The sequence below is a fragment of the Talpa europaea genome, assembly GCF_964194135.1.
Source record: "Talpa europaea genome assembly, chromosome: 3".
Classification (NCBI taxonomy): domain Eukaryota; kingdom Metazoa; phylum Chordata; class Mammalia; order Eulipotyphla; family Talpidae; genus Talpa; species Talpa europaea.
Window position 1 is genome coordinate 69287220 of NC_140069.1, and position 26966 is coordinate 69314185.

General features: G+C 36.3%; 1 protein-coding gene and 1 pseudogene across 2 annotated transcripts in view; both read right to left on the reverse strand.

Annotated features, from left to right (window-relative positions):
* Nucleotides 1-26966, reverse strand: part of SPIDR (scaffold protein involved in DNA repair) — a gene marked incomplete at both ends in the record, with an annotated part of 537674 nt that overhangs the window by 160621 nt on the left and 350087 nt on the right. Inside the window, 2 exons of the mRNA XM_084230569.1 lie at nucleotides 7070-7317; nucleotides 9021-9216. Coding sequence (XP_084086695.1) covers nucleotides 7070-7317; nucleotides 9021-9216 — 444 coding nt within the window. The remainder of the gene's footprint in view (nucleotides 1-7069; nucleotides 7318-9020; nucleotides 9217-26966) is intronic.
* LOC311168112 (nucleophosmin-like) lies at nucleotides 16183-17092 on the reverse strand (annotated as a pseudogene). Its single transcript has 2 exons — nucleotides 17035-17092; nucleotides 16183-16998 (listed from the first exon to the last, which is right to left on the reverse strand). The product of its transcript is annotated as a nucleophosmin-like (transcript).

The window sequence follows — 26966 nt, forward strand, 5'->3', positions numbered from 1 at the left end:
ATCTACAGATACAATGCTATTCCAATCAAAATTTCAATGTCATTCTTCAAAGAAATAGAACAATTCTTGATGAAATTCATATGGAATCACAAAAAACCCCCAATAGCCAAAGCTCTCCTGAAAAAAAAAAAGAAGGGAATGGAGGCATCACACTCCCAGACTTCAAACTATACTACAAAGCCATAATCATCAAAACTGCATGGTATTGGAACAAGAACAGACATACAGACCAATGAAATAGAATAGAAAATCCAGAAATAAACCCACAGATTTATGGTCAACTAATCTTTGACAAAGGGCAAAGAATATGCATTGGAGCAAAGAAAGTTTGTTCAATAAATGGTACTGGGAAAACTGGGTCGCTACATGTAAAAGAATGAAGATTGACCACTACCTCACACCATACACAAAAATCAGCTCAAAATGGATTAAAGAACTAGACATAAGACCAGAAACCATAAAGTACATGGAAGGAAATATAGGCGAAACACTACGTGATATGCACATCAAAGACATCTTTACAGACACATCACCCAAAGCAGTGATAGTGAAGGCAAAGATAAACAGCTGGGACTACATCAAATTAAAGAGCTTCTGCACAGCAAAAGAGACAATAACAAAAACAAAGAGAAACCCCACCAACTGGGAGAACATTTTTGCACACAATACTAATGATAAAGGACAGATCACAAAAATCTGCAAAGAGCTTTGAGACTCAACATAAACAAAGAAAATAATCCTGTCAAAAAATGGGCAGAAGAGCTAAAAAGAAACTTCTCTGAAGAGGAAATGCAAATGGCCAACAGGCATATGAAAAAATGTTCAACATCACTTGCAATCAGGGAAGTGCAAATCAAAACTACCATGAGATACCATCTTACACCAGTGAGAATGGCACATATTAAAAAAAACTAGCAACAACAAATGTTGGCGAGGATGTGGAGAAAAAGGAACTCTCCTGCACTGTTGGTGGGAGTGCAAACTGGTCCAACCACTATGGAGAGCTGTGTGGAGATTTCTGGTCCTAATACACATAGAGCTTCCATTCCATATGATCCAGCAATTCCACTCCTAGGTATTTACCCAAAGGACACAGAAACATCAATTCCAAAGAGCACCTGCACCCCTATGTTTATAGCAGCACTATTTACAATAGCTAAGCTTTGGAAACAACCCAAATGCCCCAAAATAGATGACTGGATCAAGAAGATGTGGTACATATACACCATGGAATATTACTCAGCATTCAGAAAAGATAAACACATGCAATTTGCAGCAACATGGATGGCGCTGGAAGGGATCATGCTCAGTGAAATAAGCCAAAAACAAAAAGAAAAATACCGGATGGTCTCACTCATAGCAGGAATCTAGAAAACTTAAATAAGGGACAGGGAAAATGAATACCTATAAGAAAGTAAAAATCAAAATCAACAAACAACTATGAACCAGAGACATTCTGTGGGTGGTGGGGGGCGAGGAGGGGAGGGATTGGGATCAAAATAAGGGGACTGCAATTGTATGGGGAATATAAAAATAAAATTTATTTAAAAAAAAAGAAACAAAATCAAAGGTCAGATAGCTTCATAAGTGAGATCTACCAAACCTTCAAGACAAAATAATACCTATCAAGCTCAGAATTTTCAAGAAAATCGAGAAAGGATTTCTTCCAAACATATTTTATAATGCCAACATTACTCTAATACCAAAACCAAGCAAAGACAACACAAAGAAAGAAAATTATAGACCAATCTATAGACCATGATAGACCAATCTATAACACACAGACACAAAAACTTTCAACAATCTTAGCAAACTGAAACCAACAATGCATTAAAAAGGTTATACACCATGACCAAGTGGGATTTATACTGAGAACACAAGGAGGGCTCCACCATCCGAAAATCAGTCTGTGTAACTCACCACATCAACAAATAGTGAAGAAAAATCATATGATCATATCAAAGATGCTGAGAGAGTTTCTGATAAGATTCAGCATCCATTTATGATGAAAACCCTTGAAAAACTGTGAATAAATGGTATGTGTCTTAGCATAATCAAAGCCATATATAATAAATCAACAGTTAGTATCATTCTCAATGGTAAAATATTGAAAGCCTTTCCTCTAAGGTCTGGTATAAGAACAGGGTGGTCCACTCTCACCACTTTTATTTAACAAAGTATTAGAAGTCCTAGCTAGAGAAAGTATGCAAACGAAAGCAATAAAAGGGATCTAATTTGGGAAAGAAGAAGTAAAGATATCATTTATAGATGATATGATAATATACATAGAGAAACCCAAAAATTCCATGGAAAAACAAATTGAGACAATAAACCAGTTCAGCAAAGTGCCAGGATACAAAATCAACACTCAAAAATTAGTTACTCCTATATGCAAATAATGAACTAGAAGAAAAAATTAAGAAAACCATCCTACATACAACCTCCCCCAAAATAATTAAATACAAAGAATACTATCAAACATTGCTAAAATAGAAGACACAAAGAAATGGAAACATATACCCTGCTCATGGACAGGAAGAATTAACATTCTCAAAATTGCCATCCTATCCAAAGAATTTAACAGATTCAACATTATCCCAATAAAAATTCCAATGGCATTCTTTAAAGAAATAGAACAAAGATTAATGAAATTCATGCGGAACGAAAAGAAACCCAGAATAGTCAAAACCCTCCTGACTAAAAATGGAGGTATTGCACTTTCACACTTCAAAAACTATATTCTGTAGCCATAATAATTACAATGGCATGGCACATAACAAAAAACAGACACACAGATCAATGGAATCACACTGAGAGCACAGAAATAAAATCACACATTTATGGACAACTAATATTTGACAAAGTAGCAAAATACATACACTGGAATAAGGAAAGCCTCTTCAGTATATGGTAATGGGGAAACTGGATTGCCACATGCAAAAGAATGAAACTAGATCATTATCTCACACCACACTGGAAAATCAACTCAGAATGATAGAAGACTTGAATGCAACACCCAAAACCCTAAAATACATAGAAGAAAATGCAGGCAAAACACTCCATGATATAAACATCAGAAACATCTCTGTGGATTCATCTCCAGCAACAAGGAAAGCAATGGTGAAAATAAACAACTGGAGCTATATTAAACTGAAGAGCATCTATATTCAAAAGAGAGTGACGAAACAAGACACCCTACTGAATGGGAGAAAATATTTGCACGTCATACAACTGATAAAGGATTGATATCAAAGATCTACAAAAGTACTTACACAACTCAACAAAAAGAAAATAAACAACCCAATCAAATAATGGGCAGAAGAGTTAAATAGTCACTTCTCCAAAGAAGACATGCAAATGGCCAAGAGACATATGAAAAAACATTTGTCATCACTTATCAACAGGGAAATGTAAATCAAAACCACATGAGATATCACCTCACACCACTGAGAATGGGCCATATAAAGAAAGAACAGAAACAAGTCCTGATGAGAGTGTAATAAAAAGGAACCCTATTACACTGTTTGTAGGAGTGTAGACTGGTCCAGCTCTATAAAAATGTGAGGAGATTCCTCAAAAGTCTAAAAATGGATCTGCCATATGACCCATCAATTCCACTCCTATGTTTATAGCAGCACTACTTACAAAACAGCTAAGCTATGGACACTGATGAGTGGATCAATTAATTGTGATATATATACACAATGGAATACTACTCAGTGGTCAAAATAGATAAACTTATACCAGTCATGGCAAAATGGATGGAACTGGAAGGGATTAATCTAAATGAAGTGAGCCAGACAAAATAAATATTGGATGGTTTCACTTATATGTGTAATCTAGAGAAATCAAACAAAGTACCAGGTAAAGACAGACATGTAAGACTGACCCTAAAGCAGACAACAGATCTGACACATTTGGAGGAAGGGGTGAGGGGGTGAGAAGGAGAGTAGAAAATGGAGGAGGGGAGCATAATGGACTACGAATGCTCTGGTGGTAGGAAAATTATTGTGACCACACCTGAGTGGAGAAATTCTATACTGTGAAAATATAAACAAGGATATTAAAAAATAAATAAAAATTAAAAAATGAACTGGAAAGTTTGATCATTATTATAGTAAACAGATCTAGAAAACAGGGATCAGGTAATTACATAAGAGCTTTTTGGGCCCCCAAAATATCTTAGAAGTCTTGTTTTTAAACCAAAGGTGAAAAGTGGTCTTCTCCCCAAAAGTTTTTTTCCTACACACCAATCACTTCTCCCCATAACCAGGCACTTTCACTTCTTCTGCCACAGGATGCATGACCCTGAGTCAGTCCTAATCTAAACACAAATTGGCTTGAACTCAATTTCTCACCTTTCTTTCAGCTCCAAAATACTCTGTAACTGTCATTTGCGAATTCTGTATCTCATCATTTCTTACTTTTTTTTTTTGTCCACTGTATAACTTTCAGCAAGTTAGAAACTCTTAGGCTATTTCCTCTTCAATGAAAATGGACTAATATGCTCTAGCCTCAGCATTATGCAATCTCATCTGTGCTACAAGAAACACACTGAACACAATGTATAGTCATTATATCTGAATAACCATATGCTGTTTTCTTGTTTTTGAGGTTTGTACCTGGATTTTTTTTTTTCAATTAACTATAGGTATAGTCTTATACCTGTATAATGTGCTGGGGTATGTTTCAATGTATAAATCCAAAACACTCATAATGCTGATCATTGGCAGAATCTAACATGTTAGCTTCTAATTTCTTTTCTTTGCTCAACAAGTAAAACAAGTACCTCCGAAGGAACTGGAAGAACAGTCTTGATGTGCATGTTGTTTGTGATTACTCAGAAGGAAGCAACCTCACCCAGTTTGGTTCTCTCTTCTTATCACCATGGCAGTCCTTGCTGACCTATCTTCAGGATTCTGTGATCTATGTGCTTGTATGGGGAAGCTTTACAAGACCGTTTGCCTAGCTTACTCAGCATTCTCTTTTCAAAGGCTAACACTGGGTACATACTATGAAACACTGGGTACATACTATGAAAAACAGCAAAGCAAGACAAAACCTATTTCTTATCTGTGATTGTCTCACATAATTCTATTTATATTTACCACAGATTTAAGCCAGAGCATAAGACTGGTTTACAGTTGTAAGTCATGCTATGAGCTTTAAAACTGAAATAATGGACTTCACACATATACATATTCCAAGCAAAATAAAACCTTTTAAGTAATTCTGGAAGAAATAATCTCTAGCTCTACACCAAAAGGAGAATTTTTGGAAGTCATCGTATATACAAATAAAGTGCCATCCACGTAAAGAGTTCATGATCAACACAGAAATGTCTCCTGTTACTCATTCTAAATGGCATGAGAAAGCAGAAAATGGAATGACTAAGTATTGTTTCTTTAATATATGTGTCTTATTAAGAGTAGTTAGAAACAATGATAGATGAACCAGCATCTATATTTCTAATTTCTACTGTGTTGAAATCTGTTTTACTGCTTTAAGGGCAACTAAACATAGAAGGAAAGATAAACTCAAAAGGTTATGCCAAGTACTGACATAAATAAATAAATATTGCCATGCAAGTTTTAGATGAGGTACATGCTCTTCTTCGTCCTAAATGTTTTATTGTTACCCTTATTTTAGGTATTGCTGCCCTGATTTCCCTGGTTACTTCATTGGCTGCTTCCTCCATTGCTTTAATTCAGGAAGCTAAGACAGCTTCTTTTGTAAATGACCTTACCAAAAACGTGTCCATGGCGCTTGCAACACAGCGGGACATTGACTATAAGTTAGAAAAAAAGTTAAATGCTCTGGAAGAAATTGTTATTGCTATTGGCAATGAGGTTCAGCTTCTCAAACAACAACTGTCTACTCGTTGCCATGTTCAGTTTCGTTTCATCTGTGTTACGCCCTTACATTATAACTCTTCCTTACATTGGAATCTCACCAAACATCACCTATTGGGCATCTGGCATGACAATGACCTTTCTCATGACCTTTCGTCTCTCCAAGCTGAAATTTCTGCTGTCAGCAAGTCTCATCTGCACACTTCAGTCTCTTCCTTTGCTCATTCTCTGGCTTCTACCCTCTAAACTCTGACTCCTACTTATTGGTATCATCTTGTCTTCTCTTTCATTGCTCTTTCCCTACTTGTCCTTCTCCTTTGTCTTTTTATTCCACTCTGCATTCGTTCCCTTCACAGGTCCATCCATCATCTTCAACGAGACATGTATGCCTTCCAGCTCCATTCTAAAAACAAAGGAGGACCTGCTGCACCTCCCCCTGCAGTGACCTTTAGGGCTAACGGCTATCGCCAAGGTCCCTAGGTCCAGCTGGGCAAGGAACCAGCGCGCAGGGGGAGAACAGCAAAACTCCCTAAAGCAGGGGAGTACATCAAAGTTCCCTGAAGACATGGATAAGACAGAAGCCTATCAAAGGATTATGACCACCAGGAGCTAAAACCTTATCTCGTCTTTCTAGAACTACAAACTTTATCCCTTCATTGTCTTTCTAAAACTTCCTTCTTTCTTCTATAAAGGTCATTTGTTGTTAATTAAAAAATCATATGAAATCCTTAACACAAGGCTGACTCAAATGAAACATTACTAAACCCTGTAATAATTAAAATATAGTATAAGTGAAAAAGTAGCTAGTAAAACAAAAAATGCGATCATATAGCTTAAAAACAAAAGTGCTCAGTAACCACACGTGGTTACTGAAAAGTGCTCAGTAACCACACGTGGTCAATGGCCACCTGATTGGATAGTACAAATATACAACATTTACAAGGTTGAAGAAAGTTAGCACTGATGTAGACTGAAACAACAGTCTCTAAAAACTACAGACTTATGAATTGCCATTTATTTACTAGGGTTTCTAAGACATTTGAAACTTGATAAATATTGCAGCAGTAGTTTGAGATAAGGTAACCACCATGTGTCTCAAATTTTGATGTAAGAAAAAAACCAACCAAACAAAAATAACCCACATGTTAAGTGTAGCCAAGACATTGCTGCTTTCTTTACATGACTATATATACTTATACCTGTATCTTACCACTCACCGAACTTTAGCTGGTTCTGAGCTGAGTGGAGCAATTGAGCCACCTCCCATTTGACACCTGTAAGGAAGAGAGTAAACTCTCTGCACCACCACTCGCACTCCAACTCCTGACCATGTGCCAGCTCCCTGCATCTCTACTGCATCCAGGAGAGAGTCCCTCAGGGGAGGTTGGGCTGGGAAGTGTTGTTTTGCTTCTCTGTGCCTGTGGGTCCAGTCTTTCCCCATGATGGTGAGCCCACTACACATAACCTATTCAAGACACACAAAGGAACATTTTCAGCTTGACTCATGATGGTGTGCTTCATACCAAATAATAACCTTTTTAGGCAATCCTTTGATGTAACTGCTGAACACTAAAGGAATGATGAAAATAAGAAATCAAATCCATGAAGTAGAACTCTATGTATGCCATGCAGCTGGTGAGGAGGTCTATGAGCAGGAGTGACAGGGAAAGTGCAAAGAGTGTTTTGTGTCTCTGGAAGCCTAGACCATTTTGGGTCTTTGAAAATATGGAGGAAGTCCTGATATTAAAATACCTCATGGTAATTTAGAAATATTTTCCTTTATGATGCAGCAATTCCAAGAGGACAAATTAAAATACAAAGTAAAAGAATCATTAAGGTTCAATAAGAGTCATATTATTAAATGCTAGTTAAGTTTTGGCTACTAGCATAGTTGCTTTACCATGCTCATGCAGTCTCCTAGCAATGCTTCAGAATAGTATTAATTATCACAATAACACTTCTAGAGTACTTCCTATATTCCAGGTACTTTTCTTTATATACTGTGCTTACATAATAAACATATTAAACCTCACAATTACCCAAAGATGTAGATTATATCATTGTCACAAATTTACAGATAAGAATAATGAGACAGAGATAGTTATTATCCTGACTAAGGTCACCTAATAGGAAATGGATGGAGCAGAATTTAAACCAAGGCTCTCTTAACTATACTCTAGTATCATTGTTATGTGTGTGAGTTGAAAATACAAGCCATGAATTTGACATAATAGCACATTGCTGTTTAAAACTATATATTTAAGCAATGATGTGCTTTGAGCCATATTTTAAATTTGTCCCAAATCAACTGATAAGAGAACCTTCCTTATTTCATGATCCCCCAAGAGGCTTCTTCTGATAATCAAGGGCCATTCTGTTTGATTAAACAACATATTAAAAAAGTGTAAATGTGGCTATTTTTCCATCTTTCTTACTTTTTCTCACACTGTCAGTGCTGACTGATTTGTGTAACTCAGAGGCGCTGAGCAGGTATACAGGGAGTCACTGGTAACTAGAACTTGAAATAATAAAAAATAACTAGAACTTGAAATAATGGGATTGATCTCTTGATCTGGCAGATGATGGCCTTAGGATGCCTCAGGAGGAAATGCAGGGAGTGAACAAAGACTAACAACAGGCTCAATGAATGCCCAGACATTAATATAATTGCCTTCATGCCTGCTGGAATTGAAGTTTAGTGGTTTCCTAAACTTATCCTGGCAGACAAGCATGGCTCAGGGCCAATAAAATTCCAAAAACGAATTTTTACTGTGTAAGCTGAAGTTTATACAGTTCTTTTTGTTCCAAGATAGATGTGAAAATGACAAATATGATTTTTTAATAACTTAGAGAGGACTTAAAAAATTCTTAGATACTGATGAGAACAAAAAAACCCCTCAAACATTAAAAAAAAATTAAATATTTTAAATAATTAAAAAAGTAGAAATTAAAAATAAATTATTGGAAAGATAAAATACTATAAAATGACCATAACCAAATACTGAACTGAACCACAATTTCTCCAGGCATAACAACAAGATTCTTCAGCATACATAATTGCTATATATTTGGAAGGAGACCAAAGGTAAACATCTTCACTTACACTGAAACCCTTTCAAATCAAGTATTATTACAAAGCAGAAAACCTTTAAGCCAATACGAATTTACCTGGCTTTCAAGTGAATCATTCATTAGACTCTTGAATCTAAACATCTGGGCCAAAGTGATATTTCTTCTTTGAAGGGGTGTGCCCCAACAGCGCATTTCATGTGTTGTTTTTGAATGTTCTTTGGCAACAACTTTCTTACAAAAGTAAGTATTCAGGATAACAGGATAACTTTCATTTGGTATAATAAGCTTCTGCCTGGAAAAAAGGAATGAAATTCATTAGTTTATTTGACATGTTGGATTCCCCTCATGTTCTTGTTAAATCAAGAATACAATCAATGGGGACTCCTTTGTGGCGCAGTGGTTGAGCACTGAGCTGAGAAGCTGCCCACAGCCTCTGCAGCACTGGTTCGATCCCCGGCCGCTGGCAAGTCCCACATAGTAGGCAGACCTCGCCTGCCGCACCCACTGCTCCCCTCAGCAGTGTAATTCGTCAGTCTACCTGTTCTGTTCCCCGCTCTGGCTCTGGTGAATTCTCTCACCCTCCTGCGCTTCTGACTGTACCCAGTGCTTTTATAAACAAATAAACAAATCTTAAAAAAAAAAAAAAACAATCAATGACTCGCCTAATTTGGACACGTAAAACCAAGCCTGGGGCCTCCCCTGGTGGTGCAGGCGGTTGAGCACTTAGCTGTGAAGCTGTCAGCAGCCTCTGCATAGCTGGTCCCATCCCAGCCGGCTGGCGGCAAGGGTCCCACATAGCGGGACAGACCTCTCCTGTCTTGCCCACTGCTCCCCTCAGCAGTGTTTTTGGTCAGTCTGCCTATTCTGTTCCCTGCTCTGTCTCTGGTGAATCCTCTCACCTTCCCACACATCTGGCCTGTACCGTGGCTCTTGTATAAAATAAACAAATAAATCTTAAAAACAAACAAACAAAAAAACCAAACAAAAAAAACCCAAGCCTGCCAGCTAAGGGAATGCTGCTCTCAGGCATTTTTCAAGTGTAACTACTGATGGGTCTGATTTTACTTTTCCAGTGAAAACCTGTATCAGGAGAGGGGGAAGGAAAAGGTCATCAAGGTGCCTGGGTTTGATCTCCTGGTCTGGCAGATGAGGGCCTTAGGATGCCTCAGGAGGAAATGTAGGGAGTGAGCAGACACTAGCAACAGGCTCAAAGAATTGTCCAGACATTAAAATTAATGTTATTTGCAAATAAAATGTTCAGACATCTCAATGACTCTATACGTTTTTTTAAAGAACATGACATTAAATGCCAAAGGAACTTCTGTCTTTGCTATCAAATGGGTTATAGTCACTGAAAGAGCATACACTGAAAGAGCCAAAAAGGAGTCTGGGAAATTAACAGACAAAATTCTCCTGGGTCCTCTCAGATATCTTATTTGAAAATATTTTTAACACTCATCGTTTAAAACAGTTAGTGATGTTTAATATTTAAAAAATTTAGGGTTTCTGCTTTTGGGAAGATGGAATAAACATACTTTCCCCTATTTTTTCCATTATGCACAAATAAAATGCCTGAAAAAATATATAGTTTATATACAGTATATATAAATTATATAAACAAAATATAGGGAGACATAGAATGGTGGTTAGAGGAAGCAGACCACCTATGACCTAGAGACAGGGGACCTAAGGAACAAAAACACAGCAGAATTAATACAATGTTGGTGTATCATATTCTGATTGTACTATAATTTTGCAAGATGTTGACACTGAAGGAAATTGAGGGAGGTAGGTTGGGGAAGAATACAATTGATCTCTCTCTGTTATTTCTTTAAATGTAACGTACAATTATCTCAAAATAAGCATTAACTAAAAATAAAATGGAAGTTCAGTAATACTAATCATTCTAAAGCAATACCCCTCTCCTCCAATCACTATATTGGTTGATTTAAGCTCATGAAGTTCTCATCTCTAAATTTCCTTTATTGAGGAAAAACAGCTATATCAACAATGATTAGTATCTATTTTCTAAGCATCAGAACTAGCTAGGCAAATGTAAGTTTGGGCTTTATGCAAAGTTTTCTGGTATGCAAATGTCACTACTCAAAGTTAAAATGCCTAATATGACTTCATGTAATCTTAGGTGCTGGGTTCAACTCATATCTATAATACGTAGAGCATATAAGGGTTGTAATACTATACAATTTTTATGAAAGAAGTAGGCCCACATTCACCACTAGATTATAGTTTATCCTTGCCTTGATACATTCCTTAGTGTCTAGCATATTTGCATGTAATATATACAAATCAAATTTGCAATAGTAATATTTTAAGCCTATAGACTATAGGTATAGTAGCTCAGAAATAAAAACAAAGTTATGAGATGGAGAGACAGAGATACAGAGAGAGACAGAGTGTCAGCAAGAAGCAGTAAGAAAATAAGAGGCAGGTGTGGGCACAGTCTGTAGTGCTGTCTGGGTACAACCACAAAAATGCGACAAGCCGTCAGATGGATGAGAGATGTCACAAACATCAGGCTTTTTCTTTCATGCTAATTTTAAAATGATAGTTATATTAACAACTAAAGAGAAAAAAAGCAATGGGCGAAGCTTTTAAACCTATTTAAAACCTTTCAGTTTACAGATTAACCATACCCATAATAGATAGCTATTCTGCCAAATTCTAAGTTTTGTTTAAGGTCATTAACATTAAGCTGAATTAAAAACAACAACTCCAACTACGTGGAAGTTTAATTTAGCCTTACTTTTCTGGTATCAAAAATCACTATAACTTTCAAATAATGAAATAATTTCAGCCTTCTATTTAGCTGAGGTTATAAAAAAGATATCTGTTTTTACTTATTAAAGTCTACCTCAAAAGAGGGTTAATTTACTTTTTATAGTTCTAGATTTTGATAGTTATAAATGCTTCATTGGCAAAACCACACAGCTAACTGTGGGCAATTTATCTGCAATGGGGACATAATTTACATACACATACGCAAACCAAAAAGAGCCAGTTTTTCTGACCTTTTTGACAAAGTGAATAAACCATTGCTAAATGCAAGATTTTTACATTAAAATAAATAATAGTCTTAAAAATATTTGGCCTGTCCCAGGTGCAACGATATTTGGTAACTGATGCATAAATGTATCCACAATGTCAAGCATTGTCCTGGTATTTTTGCTCACTTTCCTCCATTTCCCTCCCATTTGTAGGCAGACTTCTTAAAATATTTCAAAACTCCTCACTAATCTTTACTATAATGGTAGAATGTTTATTAGCTAATAAAATTTAACACTCCATATTTAATGTCGATTAAATATGTAGGTCCAATAACTCTTACATTTTTTAATTTCTCCAGCATTTACTAGTCAATTTCATATGAAATTATTCAGAACAGAATTTAACTTTGAAATACTTCAATACATAGTTAACTGACACAGAAAAGACTCTTTTTTAAAAAAAAAAAAAAAAGATTTATTTATGCATACAAGAGCTGGGGTAAAGGCCAGAGATGCAGGGGCTGAGAGGATTCACCAGAGACAAGAGTGGGGGACACAACAGGCAGACTGACTGAAATACACTGCTGAGGGGAGCAGAGAGCAAGACAGGAGGGGTCTGCTGTGCCATGTAGGTTGCTTCTTGGCTGGCGGGGGATTGAACTCGTGCTGCAGAGGCTTCAGATTGCTTCATAGTGCGGTTCTCAACCCCTTGCGCCACAGGGAGGCCCAGAAAAAACTCTTTTAAGCTATAAAAATATGATTTACTTTCAAATGGGGAAAAAAAAATGAGGTTAGCCAACAGGCAATAAACAAAAGTTAACATCAAGTGAATGTTCCAGGCTTCCTCAAAAGATAAAAAACTAGGTGATGCAGTTTGAATGTGTGATGTTGTCTTCACTTAAATGTGTATCATTCAGCAACATGACTAGGCATTTATGTTTACTTACTTACCCTCTGTCTTGTATCAGAGTTGACTCAAACTCATAATCTGCGAGATTGTGGAGATTATGGAGATGATATGCAGTTTATCCCAAATAGGTATATTTTTAAAGAGTAACTAATTTCTCTCGTACCTATTAATTTGGACCTCTTTTATAATGAAAGAAATTATTACATATTTAACAAATCAAAGTTTTAGTGCTTTAGCTTTATTCTGAAAACTGGCTGAGTAATTTTATATTTTCAAAAAAAGTTATATTTTTATGTTAGTGTTGTTAACTTTACTAAAAAGAAGGGAGAACAAAGGTAGAAATAATGGTCTGTTGGCCCATTTGTGGGGCTCTGACAGGAAAGAGAACTCAGGCTATTACATTAAAGCACATGGACTGCTTATTCAGCCCTGATCCTCAAAAGGGAAACAGAAACTTTTCTTTTATATGAATGATGACACAATTGTTTATTTACTAATAAAGCAAACATATATATGTGTATATACATATATATAAACATTCTTTGGGATTCAAGTTAATGAAATTGAATTAATCTAGAATAGAAGTGATTGGTAAGGAAATTTAACTCTATCTTAAATTACAAAGTAACAGAATTTTAACCCTTAGGAAAGAGAAAGCCTGACAAACAGATACAACTAATTTTTGATTAGCACATTATGTACTTGCTTCTGATTTGAAAATAATGTATTTTCTAATTTCAAGTAAACATACTTTTGAAATCTTATTCAACTTTCTCATATTACAAGTTCCCTTTAGCCTGCAATGAAAATTACATAGGTAAACATTAGTGTAACTAGATACAAGGGAACATAATTTCTGAATCAGGAAATCTAGTTGAGATTTAAAGTATGATTCTGTATGATATGATAAGTCTAAAATTAATCAGAAACTTTTATAATCATATAATCTAGGCAATTAATTCAAATAACATATCTACATAAAATAATTTGCAAAGCTACAGGATATGGAAATATCATAAAGCCCATATCTAGGTGCATTTAGTTCATTTTGTTCTCTTTTAACCTACTACCTATTAAGTGCCAGGCCCTGGGGCAACACCCTGGGAATCCAGTCAAAGACAATAAGACTGACTACAGAGGAAGAAGCTGTAGGCTAGATATGATGGCCCAAGGGAGTACTCTTGGAAGTTAGCACACTGGGGTTAGTGAAGGTTTTCCAAGACAGTCAGCCATTTTGGGGTGGGATGGGACAGGGGTATAGTTTATGGATTATTGTATGTGAAAAAGCAAGGAAGGAAATTCATGGAGCACTCAAAAAGCTGCTCGTGAAAATGACCAAAATTTAGCTTCAATGTTATGAGGAAATATATAACATTATCACAACACTGATGTGTGCAAAAAATTCACAAGTTTAGTTTACATTATTAGACAGCAGAGGAAGTTACAGCTTTTAAACACCCATCTCCATGATACCAACTTTACTTCCCAGGTAGCATGACCTCTCGATACATTTTTATACTGCATCTAACGTTAACTAGTAGGGACTTTACAAATATCACTCTGTATATCTTAGTGCCATGAGTATTATGTGATGATTGAAAAGCAAGTTCAGAGAGCAAGTGTGAATTAAGATTATTATTATCATAACATGTTTAAGCAGTTATTTTTTTCTATATCAAACAGAAAATAACAACCACCTAAGGTGTTACTACTCACTTGATAAATTACAACACAACCAACAATACCAATGGATACTGGATGATGCTGGACTCACACTGATTCCTTCATTTTAAGAGTTTGAAAAAAAAATTCAGTCGTGGTAGTCATGGCAGCAGGATGGGTTAAAATATGGGAGTTACACATACAAATGAAATACATGAAGAACTAAAAAGCAACAGTTCTCAGTGGAGCGCAAGTACTAGGGTAGGTAGTAGAAAACTATTTTTTTAAATAGAGATTACTGTATGCCCAATAAAAATGATAATTTGCCAAAATGTCTTCTGAAAACAGAAATGACTATTCATTTGTACTTTGACCAGTTAGTTCTGTTTTCTTGAGAACCATTTCCATTTCTCCTCACCTGAAAACTTTTTACACACACACATACACACACACACACACCCAGTAAACAGGAAAATATGTATTTTCTTAAATGTCACTGAGACGAGAAAGAAAACCAAATAAAATATATTTTCATTTTCTATCTTTTTCAAAGTTTGATAGTACTATTGCTGTAAACACTGTCAGTGTGAAACACCCTGCTGACAACTTATTTTCAAGAAGTCTAATGTTTCTGAGAGATGTTGATTTTTCATTTTCCTACTATTTATGCTTTCTCAAATTTTTCTGTGTCTACCAACTAATTAATGAACAAAAGAAACGATTCCTAAAAGTACAGTCTTTCATTTTAAGAGTTTGAAAAATATGCTATTACTTCCCAATAAATTAAATCCCAACTAATTAAATCAAGAATATACTTTGCACTGAATATGTACTAAGAACAATTGTGACTGGCAGGCAGATTATCATAACTGACTTAAAAAACAAACTATTCCTAATTATAATATGAGATCAATCAGCTTATATACTCTTTAGGAAGAATGAGTGCAAATCTATGACTGGTGGCAAAGAGGATCAAAGGAATTAATGCCAGGACCCAAAGAAGACACAGACAAATAGAATTTTATATTGTTTTTTACCCCTCCTCTTTTCATGGCTAGCTAGCTAAAAGGAGGTTAGACAAAGTATTGTCATTTGCAGAACAAAGTAATCTACAGACATATTTTTTCTTGTCATTAGGACTGGCTTGGGGTAGACCAATAAATTCCATTAACAATTTTTTCTTTACTTTATTAAAATACTGAGTTTATTTCACATGTATATTTTTGTCTCCCCACCATTTCCATTTGTCTGACCACCACTACTCCTATGTCCTATCATAACATTCCATACATACTTAAAAACAAGTAAAGGGTGGAGTTCCATCTTTAAAAACTAAACAGGCATTTTGGACAACACATTCTTGGCAATGAAACCTGGACAACATTTATCAGACACGGTAGGGAAAGTTCTCACTCTGCATTATAAAAAGGACAGCCAGATATCAACTGTTACAGAAATGAAATAAGACGGAAAATTTTTAACAAACTGAACTATTTTCTTTTTTTATATATTTAAATATTTTATTTTATATAATTCTTACATCTTTTTTCATCTCTGCACAATGTATGCATTTTCATTTTGGTTATATTCCCCATACAATTGCACCTCCCCCCTTAATTTGACTCTAGTCCTTCTTTCCCCATCCCTAGCCCCCTGTAGTGTGTCTCTGGTTTATAGTTGCTTATTGATTTTGATTTTTACTTTGTATTGATTAGTCTTTTTTCTTAAAGAGATTTCCTCCACTGCCAGAGATCTTGAATAGCCTCCTGATCAGTCATTCGGAAGCTGTTCTTCACATAATTGATGAACTGGGCTTCCAAATTGGGAAGAGAACCACCTTTCTCTACTCTTGCTTGCATTTTTGCTTTAATGTCTTCTACAGAACTAGGTCCTTTTGGTGGCTTAGGAGTTTCTTCCTGTTTTTTGAAAGATTCTTGACCTTTTGATCTTGGTATTGAGGGTTTTGAGTCTTTTCCATTCTGGTTTGACTTTTGTGCATTTTTGGCTGGAATATCTTGTATAGATTTCTTTACAGGTGCTTTTTCTTCAGCTTCTTCGTCATCAAAATCATCATCATCATCATCATCATCGTCATCATCATCATCATCATCTTCATCAGCAGCAAGTTTTACTTTTTTCTGTGGAATCTTGCTACCACTTCCAAGTGCAGAATGTTTCTCAGATATACTCAGGAGTTTCACATCCTCCTCTTCATCTTCTGATTCCACATCTTCCTCCACAGCTACTAAGTGCTGTCCACTAATATGCACAGGCCCTGAACCACACTTCAACCATAAGACCACAGGTGGTATGATTTTAAAGGCCCCAAGGGAAACCGTTGGCTGTACAGACATTTTCAAAGTTGCAAGTGTTACTTTAATAGGATTGCCTTCATAATTCATTGCTTCTGCTTCAACAATGTGTAGTTCATCCTTTGCACCAGCCCCTAAACTGACTGTTCTTAAAGATAACTGGTGCTCATTTTCATCATTATCCACTTTGAAGTGTTAATCTTTGTCGGCCTTTAGTTCACAACTGAAGGAGTTCTAGGGCCTTAGAGGGCTCATGTCCATGTCCATCGAATCTTCCATGGGGTGGTGGCACGCCCTTAGGTGGGAGAGAAGGAGGGTGGATTTAAATGACTACTGTTCTGATGAACAACTGCGCAGGACAGAGTCCCTGCACAATGTATGGGACTCCATTAACAATTTAATCTCAATTCTAAACCCTACTGTTTCCAGGACCTACCTAAGTGGGCTACTGTATATGTCTTCATTTTGATTGAGGTTGAGCCAAGTGTGGGGCTAGCTGAGAGGGTGTACAATTCACAGAAAGACACATTCCAGCAAATAAGTGCAATAAATATTATTTGTGCTACTATATAAGGAACATGGGTTTCTGTGGAGAGGCAAACGCTGGGCAGGTCCATATTAACTATATGTGCCCTTAAAATGTCCTCTCTATGAAAGGGCTTGTTTGGCTGGTTTAATATTCATTTAAAATGTTTTTTTTTAAAAGATATTTTCCATATACTCTTTTTTTTGGATTTTTTTTTTTAAAGATTTATCTTTCTTTATACAAGCACTGGGTACAGTTAGAAGCGCGGGAGGGCGAGAGAGTTCACCAGAGCCAGAGCGGGGAGCAGAGCAGGCAGAAGGACCGAAGTACACTGCTGAGGGGAGCAGCGGGCAGCAGGAGAGGTCTGCGTGCCATGTGGGACCCTCCTCTGGTGGCCGGGGAGCAGCCGGGGATTGAATCGGCGCTGCAGAGGCTGCGGGCAGCTTCGCAACCTGGCGCTCAACCGCTATGCCACCAGGGAGACCCTTAAAATGCTTTCTGAATGAATGTTACCCCATTTTCTATCTTCCTAGGGAACGACTTTTCTCTTCTTTGTGCTGTGCAAGTGCTTTTCATACTGACATGTTTGTGACTGTCTCTACAACTAAAATCTCAACTACTAGAATATATCAGTTCTTTCATCATTAATCTTTATTTTTGGGTGCCAAGTAGTATCTGACATATGTAAGGGACTCTACAAATGTTTGTTAAATTAATGAAAAAATATTTATTCCTACTTATCAGATACATAAAGAAATGACTGTGCAGAAAAATAGATAAACCATGCCCTTATACAACTGATTTCCCATGTACTTTTTTTTTTTTTTAAGATTTATTTATTTATTTATACAAGCACTGGGTACAGTCAGAAGCGCGGGAGGGTTAGAGAATTCACCAGAGCCAGAGCAGAGAACAGAACAGGCAGACTGACGAAGTACACTGCTGAGGGGAGCAGCGGGCGGCAGGAGAGGTCTGCGCACCATGTGGGACCCTCGCCAGTGGCTGGGGATCGAACCGTCATTGCAGAGGCTGCGGGCAGCTTCGCAACCCAGCGCTCAACCACTGCGCCACCAGGGAGGCCCTTCCCATGTACTTTAATGTAGGAATCTGGGAACAGTGTAAATCTAAAATAAGGGATAAGGGCTGGGAGGAATGAAAGCTCTGAGGGGAAGTGTCCATGTGAAGGAGAATCTAATATACACTATGCAAAGATTTAAGAGGCATGATCCAATGGATTTTGGATCTAAGAAGTTTAGATTTAAATCCTGGCTTTGCTACTTATTAGCCATGTGACTGGGGAAAAACTGAGTCCATGACTCTGTTTCTATAAAATAGTGGTGTTAGTAGTAGCTATAAGTACTACACAGATTTCTTATGAGAATGAAATGAATGAACTGATGTAGAGTTCTTAAAGCAACATCAAACGCATGAGTGTTCCAAGGTGAGAACAGTCCATATTTCTTTTGCTATTCCTATTATAAGAGTTATGTTATCAGTCATTTCAAATTATTGCCTACTGTCCAGCAAAATTGGAATTACTTAGTGCTATTTATTCAAGACCCATTTTCTTTTATCTCCTAAAAACCAATAATAATTATATAGGTCATTAGGAGTAAATAATGCTTTTTTTCACTCACTCATATGCTCATTTGCATAAAGTCATCTTTGCTTTGTGATACTTTATACTAGCTGTGTGTGACTCTACAGGCATACACTCTTCTTAGTCCTCTCCACAGCTCCAGGATAAATATGACCATTTCAGTCTTCAGAGGAGGGTAATAAAACAACCATTTCCATGCCACTCATGCATGAAAAGGCAAAAACACAATTCAACTGGCTTTAAAGTCAGCCTGTTCTTTTCTCCTTAGCTACTTTCCTAAAGGGAGGATGGGACTCATCATTTGGCTACTGGAAAGAAAGATCCTGCAATTATTCTTGGAGGAATCAAAGCATGATAAGGGGAAGTGACCAATACTGACAGAGGAAGTTGTCTCATCTACAGGATTAGATGAGGCCAATAACAAAGCATGTAATTTGGCTCGTGATACAGGAGATTATGCTTCACCATTTGTTCAGAGAGATCAAGTGCTAGGCAGTTTGACAAGGTATGATGGAGCAGCAGGGGCGGGGTGGTGGTGGTGTTAAATTTAATAGCAAAAAAGTTCCTGGTGATAACAACAGTTAGAGCCACCTCTACACCTGTGCCTGTAAAATAGCCATTAGCCCATGTGGGCTATAAATTTATAAAAATAAAGTTTATAAATTGAAAACTACAGCCCCCCCTTAGTTGCATGAATCACATTTTCAGTATTCAGTATGGCTACTGACTATCATCCTCAACAGTACAGGTATAAAATATTTCTTTCACTGCAGAAAATTCCATGGGACTGAGAATTTGATACTCAGGATAAACACCACACTCCTTTAAAAAAAAAATCAATGTTTAATTAAGGTAAAATTTGGAAACCACTGTTAGGTATTCCTTCCATAGTGCACCCAACACCAAGTCACCCATCATCTACCACCATAGTCTTTCAGCTCCTTTGTTAGGCTTATTCCCAGGTATTTAATTTTTTTGCTACAATTGTAAATGGGATAGTTATCTTAATTTCTTCCAAGTCAAACTGATTGTTTGCATGTAGGAAGGCCACTGATTTTTGTGTATTGATTTTATAACCTGCTACTTTATTAAACTGTTTTATTGTTTTAATTAATTCTCCATGGAATTTTTAGGTTTCTCTCCATGTATTATTACATCATCCGCAAATAATGATGGCTTTACTTCTTCTATCCCTATTTGGATTCCTTGTATGACTTTTTCTTGTTTAATTGCTCTAGCTAGGAGTTCCAGTTTTATATTGAAAAGCAGTGGTGAGAGTGGACTTTCTTGTTACAGATTTTTTTTTTTAAAGAGTTATTGTATTTATGTTCGCATGCAAGAGCTGGACTGTAGGCCAGATGTGCTGGGGTGGGGGGGGGCAGTGAGAGGATTCACCAGAGACAGAGTGGGGAGCAGAATAGGACTGACTGAAATACACTGCTGAGGGGAGCAGTGGGTGAGACAGGAGAGGTCTGCTGACCCATGAGGGTTAGCTCCCTGGCCAGGGATGGAACTCATGCTGCAGTGGCTGTGGATAGCTTCATAGTACTGAAACTTAACCCCTTTTGCCACCAGGGAAGCCCCTTGTTCGAGATCTTAAAGGGTAGGTCCCCACCATTTTTTTCACCATTAAGAATGATGCCAGCTGTGGGTTTGTCACATATGGCTTTCATTATGTTAAGTTATATAGAATGACTATATTTCTAGTAGAAATTATAAATTTGTAATTCAAGGGATAAATCCTGCAACAAAAATTCAATAATAAAAATTCTACCAGAACTTACAAGAAAATACAAAGTCAGAGAAGAAAATAAGAGGAAAAGCTGGGACTGATCTTAGACCATCTTAGGCTTGAATTCTACCTCTGCTAGTTATTATCTATTGTATCTGTAACAAATTGCTTCAATTTTTTTTTAAACATTTATTTATTTATTTAAGAGCCAACGTACAGGCCAGATGCGTGGGAGGGTGACAGGATTCACCAGAGACAGAGCCGGTAACAGAACCGGCAGACTGCCGAAATACACTGCTGGGGGGAGCAGCGGGCGTGACAGGAGAGGTCTGCTGCACTTGTGGGTCCCTTGCTGGCTGGCTGGGATTGAACCAGCCCTACAGAGGCTGTGGACAGCTTCACAGTGCTACGCTCAACCGCCTGTGTCACCAGGGGAGGCCCAATTTTTTTTTTTTTAAGTTGATGGGCAAGTCTTTCTTTTGTTTTTGTTTTTTTAAGATTTATTTATTTATAAAAGCACTGGGTACAGTCAGAAGCACAGGAGGGTGAGAGAATTCACCACAGCCAGAGAGGAGAACAGAACAGGCAGACTGACGAAATACACTGTTGAGGGGAGCAGCGGGGGCAGGAGAGGTCTGCGTGCCATGTGGGACCCTTGTCCAGTGGCCGGGGATTGAACCCGTGCTACAGAGGCTGCGAGTAGCTTCGCAACCCAGCGCTCAACCACTGCGCCACTGGGGAGGCCCAAGGCAGGCCCATTTCTCGTATCTAAAATGGAACTCATACCTGTCCTATCTATGGCATCATTATAAAATTAAGTACATGCATTCACACATACAAGCCACAAAGGCAGACATATACATACAAAGCTTGGCACAAAACCTAGCTATTATTTAAAGTATTAGTTAATATTACTAGATACTTGATATTTCTAAAATCGATAAAGATTAATTTAATTTTCTTAATGAAAGAGAGGAAGTCTTACAGAAATTTAATTTTCTTTGTATTTACTATAGTCTATCTCTTTACATAACTGGGCTTTAGAAATTTCATACCTTTACAATAAACTTACTCTTAAGAATTAATGAAATAATCTGATATGGAGAAAAACATTGATGTGTAAAAATATTTATCACACATTTTATTACAGTAAAATATAATAAGGAACCTAAATTTCTTATAAAAAGTATAAAAATAAATCATGATAGCTATACATTTTGTTATACTGAAATATAATAAAGCACCTAAATTTCTTATGAAAAGTACAAAAATAAATAATGAAATAGCTATACAAAAGGTAACATTAAAACCCTCATTAAAAAAATATGTTTAGACCCTTTTATTATTGAAACAAAAAAAAATCAAATACATGGGAATAAATCTAACAAAAGAGGTAAAGGACCTATACAAAGAAAACTATAAAACACTGTTAAAATAAACAGAAGACGACACAAGGAAATGGAAAGCCACCCCTGCTCATGGATTGGAAGAATAAACACTATTAAAATGGCCATGATACCAAAAGCAATATACAGATTCAATGCTATTCCAATCAAAATTTCAATGTCATTCTTCAAAGAAATAGAAGAATTATTGATGAAATTCATATGGAATCACCAAAAACCCCGAATAGCCAAAGCGCTCCTGAACAAAAAAAAAAAGAAGGGAATGGAGGCATCACATGCCCCAACTTCTAACTATACTACAAAGCCATAATCATCAAAACTGCATGGTATTGGAACAAGAACAGACACACAGACCAATGGAATCGAATAGAAAATCCAGAAATAAACCCACAGATTTATGGTCAACAAATTTTTGACAAAGGAGCAAAGAATATGCACTGGAGCAAAGAAAGTTTGTTCAATAAATGGTGCTGGGAAAACTGGCTCACTACATGCAAAAGAATGAAGCATGACTACTACCTCACACCATGCACAAAAACCAACTTAAAATGGATTGAAGAACTATATAAAAGACCTGAAACCATAAAATACATAAAAGGAAATATAGGCGAAACACTACGTGATATGCACATAAAAGACATCTTTACAGACACATCACCCAAAGCAGTGATAGTGAAGGCAAAGATAAATAGCTGGGCCTACATCAAATTAAAGAGCTTCTGCACAGCAAAAGAGACAATAACCAAAACAAAGAGAAACCACATCGACTGGGAGAACATTTTTGCACACAACACTAATGACAAAGGACTGATCACAAAACATCTACAAAGAGCTTATAAGACTCAACAAAAACAAAGAAAATAATCCAGTCAAAAAATGGGCAGAAGAGCTAAAAAAGAAACTTTTCACTCAGCGAAATCAAGCCAGAAAGAAAAAGAAAAATACCGCCTGGTCTCACCTATAGCAGGAATCTAGAAAACTTAAATAAGGAACCAGGAAAAAGAATAACTATAAGAAAGAAAATATCAAAATCAACAAACAACTATGAACCAGAGACACTCTATGGTGGGTGGGGGGAGGAGAAAGTGGGGCTTGGGGTCAAAATAAGGGAGTTGTAATTGTACGGGGAATATAAAAAATAAAATTTAAATAAAATGTGAAAAAAATTAAAAAAATAAAAAAAAATAAAAAATATGTTTAGGTAAAACTCTACAAGACATACATCTCAAAAACATCTTTAAAGAATCATCATCCAAAGCAGTGATAGTGAAGGCAAAGATAAACACCTGGGATTACATCAAACTGAAAAGCTTCTGCACAGTAAAAGAGACATTAACCAAAACAGAGAGCCACCCCACTGATTGGGAAAAAATCTTTGCACTCCATACAACTGTTAAGGGACTGATCACAAAGATATACAAAGAACTCACAAGGCTCAACAAAAACAAAATAAACAATCCAGTCAAGAAATGGGCAGAAGAGGGCCTCCCTGGTGGCGCAGTGGTTGAGTGCTGGGCTGCGAAGCTGCCCACAGCCTCTGCAGCGCTAGCCACCAGTGAGGGTCCCACATGGCACGCAGACCTCTCCTGCCGCGCCCACTGCTCCCCTCAGCAGTGTATTTCGTCAGGTGCCTGTTCTGTTCCCCGCTCTGGCTCTGGTGAATTCTCTCACCCTCCTGCACTTCTGACTGTACCCAGAACTTGTATAAATAAATAAATAAATCTTTAAAAAAAAAAAAAAAAGAAATGGGCAGAAGAACTTGAAAGACATTTCTCCAAAGAGGAAATGCAAATGGCCAACAGGCATATGAAAAAATGTTCAACATCCCTTATCATCAGGGAAATGCAAATAACAACCACACTGAGATACCACCTTACACCAGTGAGAATGGCACATATCAAAAAAATAAGCAACAAGAAATGTTGGCGAGGATGTGGTGAAAAAGGAACTCTCCTACATTGCTGGTGGGAGTGCAAACTGGTCCAGGTACCGTGGAAAGGTGTCTGTAGGTTCCTCAATCTACTAAAAATGGAGCTACCATACAATCCGGCAATTCCACTACTAGAGATCTACTCAAAGGACACAAAAACAGTGACTCAAAAGAGCACCTGCACACCTATGTTTATTGCAGCATTATTTACAATAGGTTAAACATGGAAGCAACCCAAATACCCCAAAATAAATGACTGGATCAAGATGTGGTATATATACACAATGGAATATTACTCAGCAATCAAAAAAGATAAACTCATGCCATTCACAGCGACATGGATGGAGCTAGAAGGAATTATGCTCAGTGAAATAAGCCAAAAGGAAAAAGAAAAATATTGGATAGTTTCACTTATAACAGGAATATAAGTGAAACAAATAAGACATCAATGTAAAAAAATAATAATAACAGTACAAACCACAACAAAGCAAAAACAGACCATTATAAACCAGAGACATATTGCAGGGGAGGAGGAGGGAGAGGGGTGGGGGGGGTGTGAGGAGCACGGGGGACTGTGGTGATGGTGCATGGGTGCCATGGGGAAGGAAATTCTAGGGGGACTTAATCTGAGGGGGTGGGGGAAGCAAATATTGTCTAAAAAATGTAAAAAATGATAAATGTTAAAATAAAAAATTAAAAAAATAAAAATATGTTTAATGACATTGTCATTGGTGGAACTCTTAATATTGTTGAATTAGAAAAACAGACACAAGCCTATATGATCTATGTGATCCCAACATGGTAGAATTATATATTATTAATTTAATATTTTTACAGAGAGAAATTGCTGGAATGATCTGTGCCAAAAAATTAAGCAATTATCCCTATGTGAAAGGATTATACATAGGTGACGTAATATTTTCTTCTTTGTATTATTGTGTATTTTTCTTCCACAATAAAAAATGTGGAAAAAATTCTTTACTACATATAGATAAACACCTATAGGTCTTTTCTTTAATAATAAATTGCCGCATTACATGGATAAACTAATAGCCACTTCCTATGAATATTCAGATATCCCCAAACTGATGAAATTAGCTAAGATTCAACATTTTCCTCCTATCTTATTTTTCTTAGCATCATAATTTCTCATTCTCTCTCTCCCTGCTCATCTATCTTAAATAAATATATTAAAAAATATATAAAATATATATTTAAATAAACCTACAATTATTCCTAATTGTAGGCTTATGTTAAAACAGTACCATCTCTCTACAGATTTTGATTTGAGAGTCTTGCATTCAAAAGTCTGATTATCATCTTTTAGCAACTTTGCTTTATTAAAAAGCATACTCCAATTGGTTAAAAAAGCATGATATTATCAATGGCTGAGCTTCTTATGGGTATGACTTTTGGGTAAAGAATTATATTTGTCTGTTCAATTATGCTATTTTGAAAATCAACATCAGAAATCTTTATAACAAGATTCAAATATATAGATTAACAGTGAAATGTATAATGTAGTTCTGGAAGAAAACTGGATACCTTAGTATTAGTTGTTTAGTCTTCACCAATTACTCCAACCCTAAATTATAAGGTATATATCTCTATATATATATACTCAATATAGGTATTTGCATGCTGGTCAGCTCTACATTTCCTATCTTAAATCTTTGTCTTACAATCTTTCTACAACAGAAACCTTTAAACTTTAGCAGGAAACAGAATTATAGGCCTATTAAAATATAGATGGTTGTGTTCATTCCCAGTTTCACAGACTCAGTAGATCTTAGGTGAGATCCCCTAATTTGTTTTTTTTTTAATAAATTGAGAGAATATAAAACTTAATTTGTATCTATTTACTGTGATGTTTGTTACATGCACAGTACCTGAGAATTAGCACTTTGAATTTTTTTTATTTTTTAAATTTTTTTAAAAATTAAAAAAAAAAAATGTTTTTAAACGAGTTTCAAGGTAATGCTGTTGTTGCTACTCCATGACCAGAGGAAAAACACTTCTGAAAAACACACATGGCCATTTACTCTTTCCCAACTTTACTCAAGTGCATAGAACACATTTCAAGCTTACCCTTTTCAAGCTGACAAAACACCTGCTCAATGATTAGGTCTTAGAATAAATGACAGGAAGCTCTTCTTAGAAGCTTTTTGGCATCCCAGTACTTGTAGGAAATCACTACTTCCTCCTTTGTGTTGCACTGTATCTGGTCAACCCCTGCAGTCATAACAGCTGTAACATTTTAATGCTTTAACCTCTTGACATTGAACCCACACTTTTCTGCCTAATTAACAATAAAGATCTCAGTCCTCACATCCGAGGAGATAAAAATTACATCTTAAGTTTCTAAGTCCAGTGTTCAATTGTGACACAGAAAAATCACAATTTACCATTTTCTTCACTCAACTTTGTGCCTTCTATTTATCTCATCTGTAATGTCACAGTTCAACAAAGTAATCAATACTCATTTTTTTAGAAACAAAGAATACCCCATTCCACACTTTTTTTCTAGGTGCAAACAATTTATTCAGAGCAGCAGTATGGGATAAGGGTAGAACAGAATCTAAAGTTTAGAGAGATCGTGCATTGGTTTTTTTCATTTAAAAACCAATGATCTTGATTATAAACATAAATTAAAACCTAAACATAGAACCTGTCTTGTCTTTTGAATGGGTTAAAAAAATTTATGTAAGAGCATTTTAAGGAATAATGTATATGAAAATATGTGATGCATTAAACTGCTCTATATAAATAATCTTTATTAGTCTTCAAATTCCTAGGATATATAACAGTGTATTCCAGAAACTTTTCAAGTGTTTTTCCAATGACAAATAACAATAATTTAAATGCAACTTAATGTAATTTTAAACAAACAATTGACTTTTTTTAAAACTATAGAAATTGAGAAATCTTTGGAGTGTCACTTTTAATTAGAAATATATGA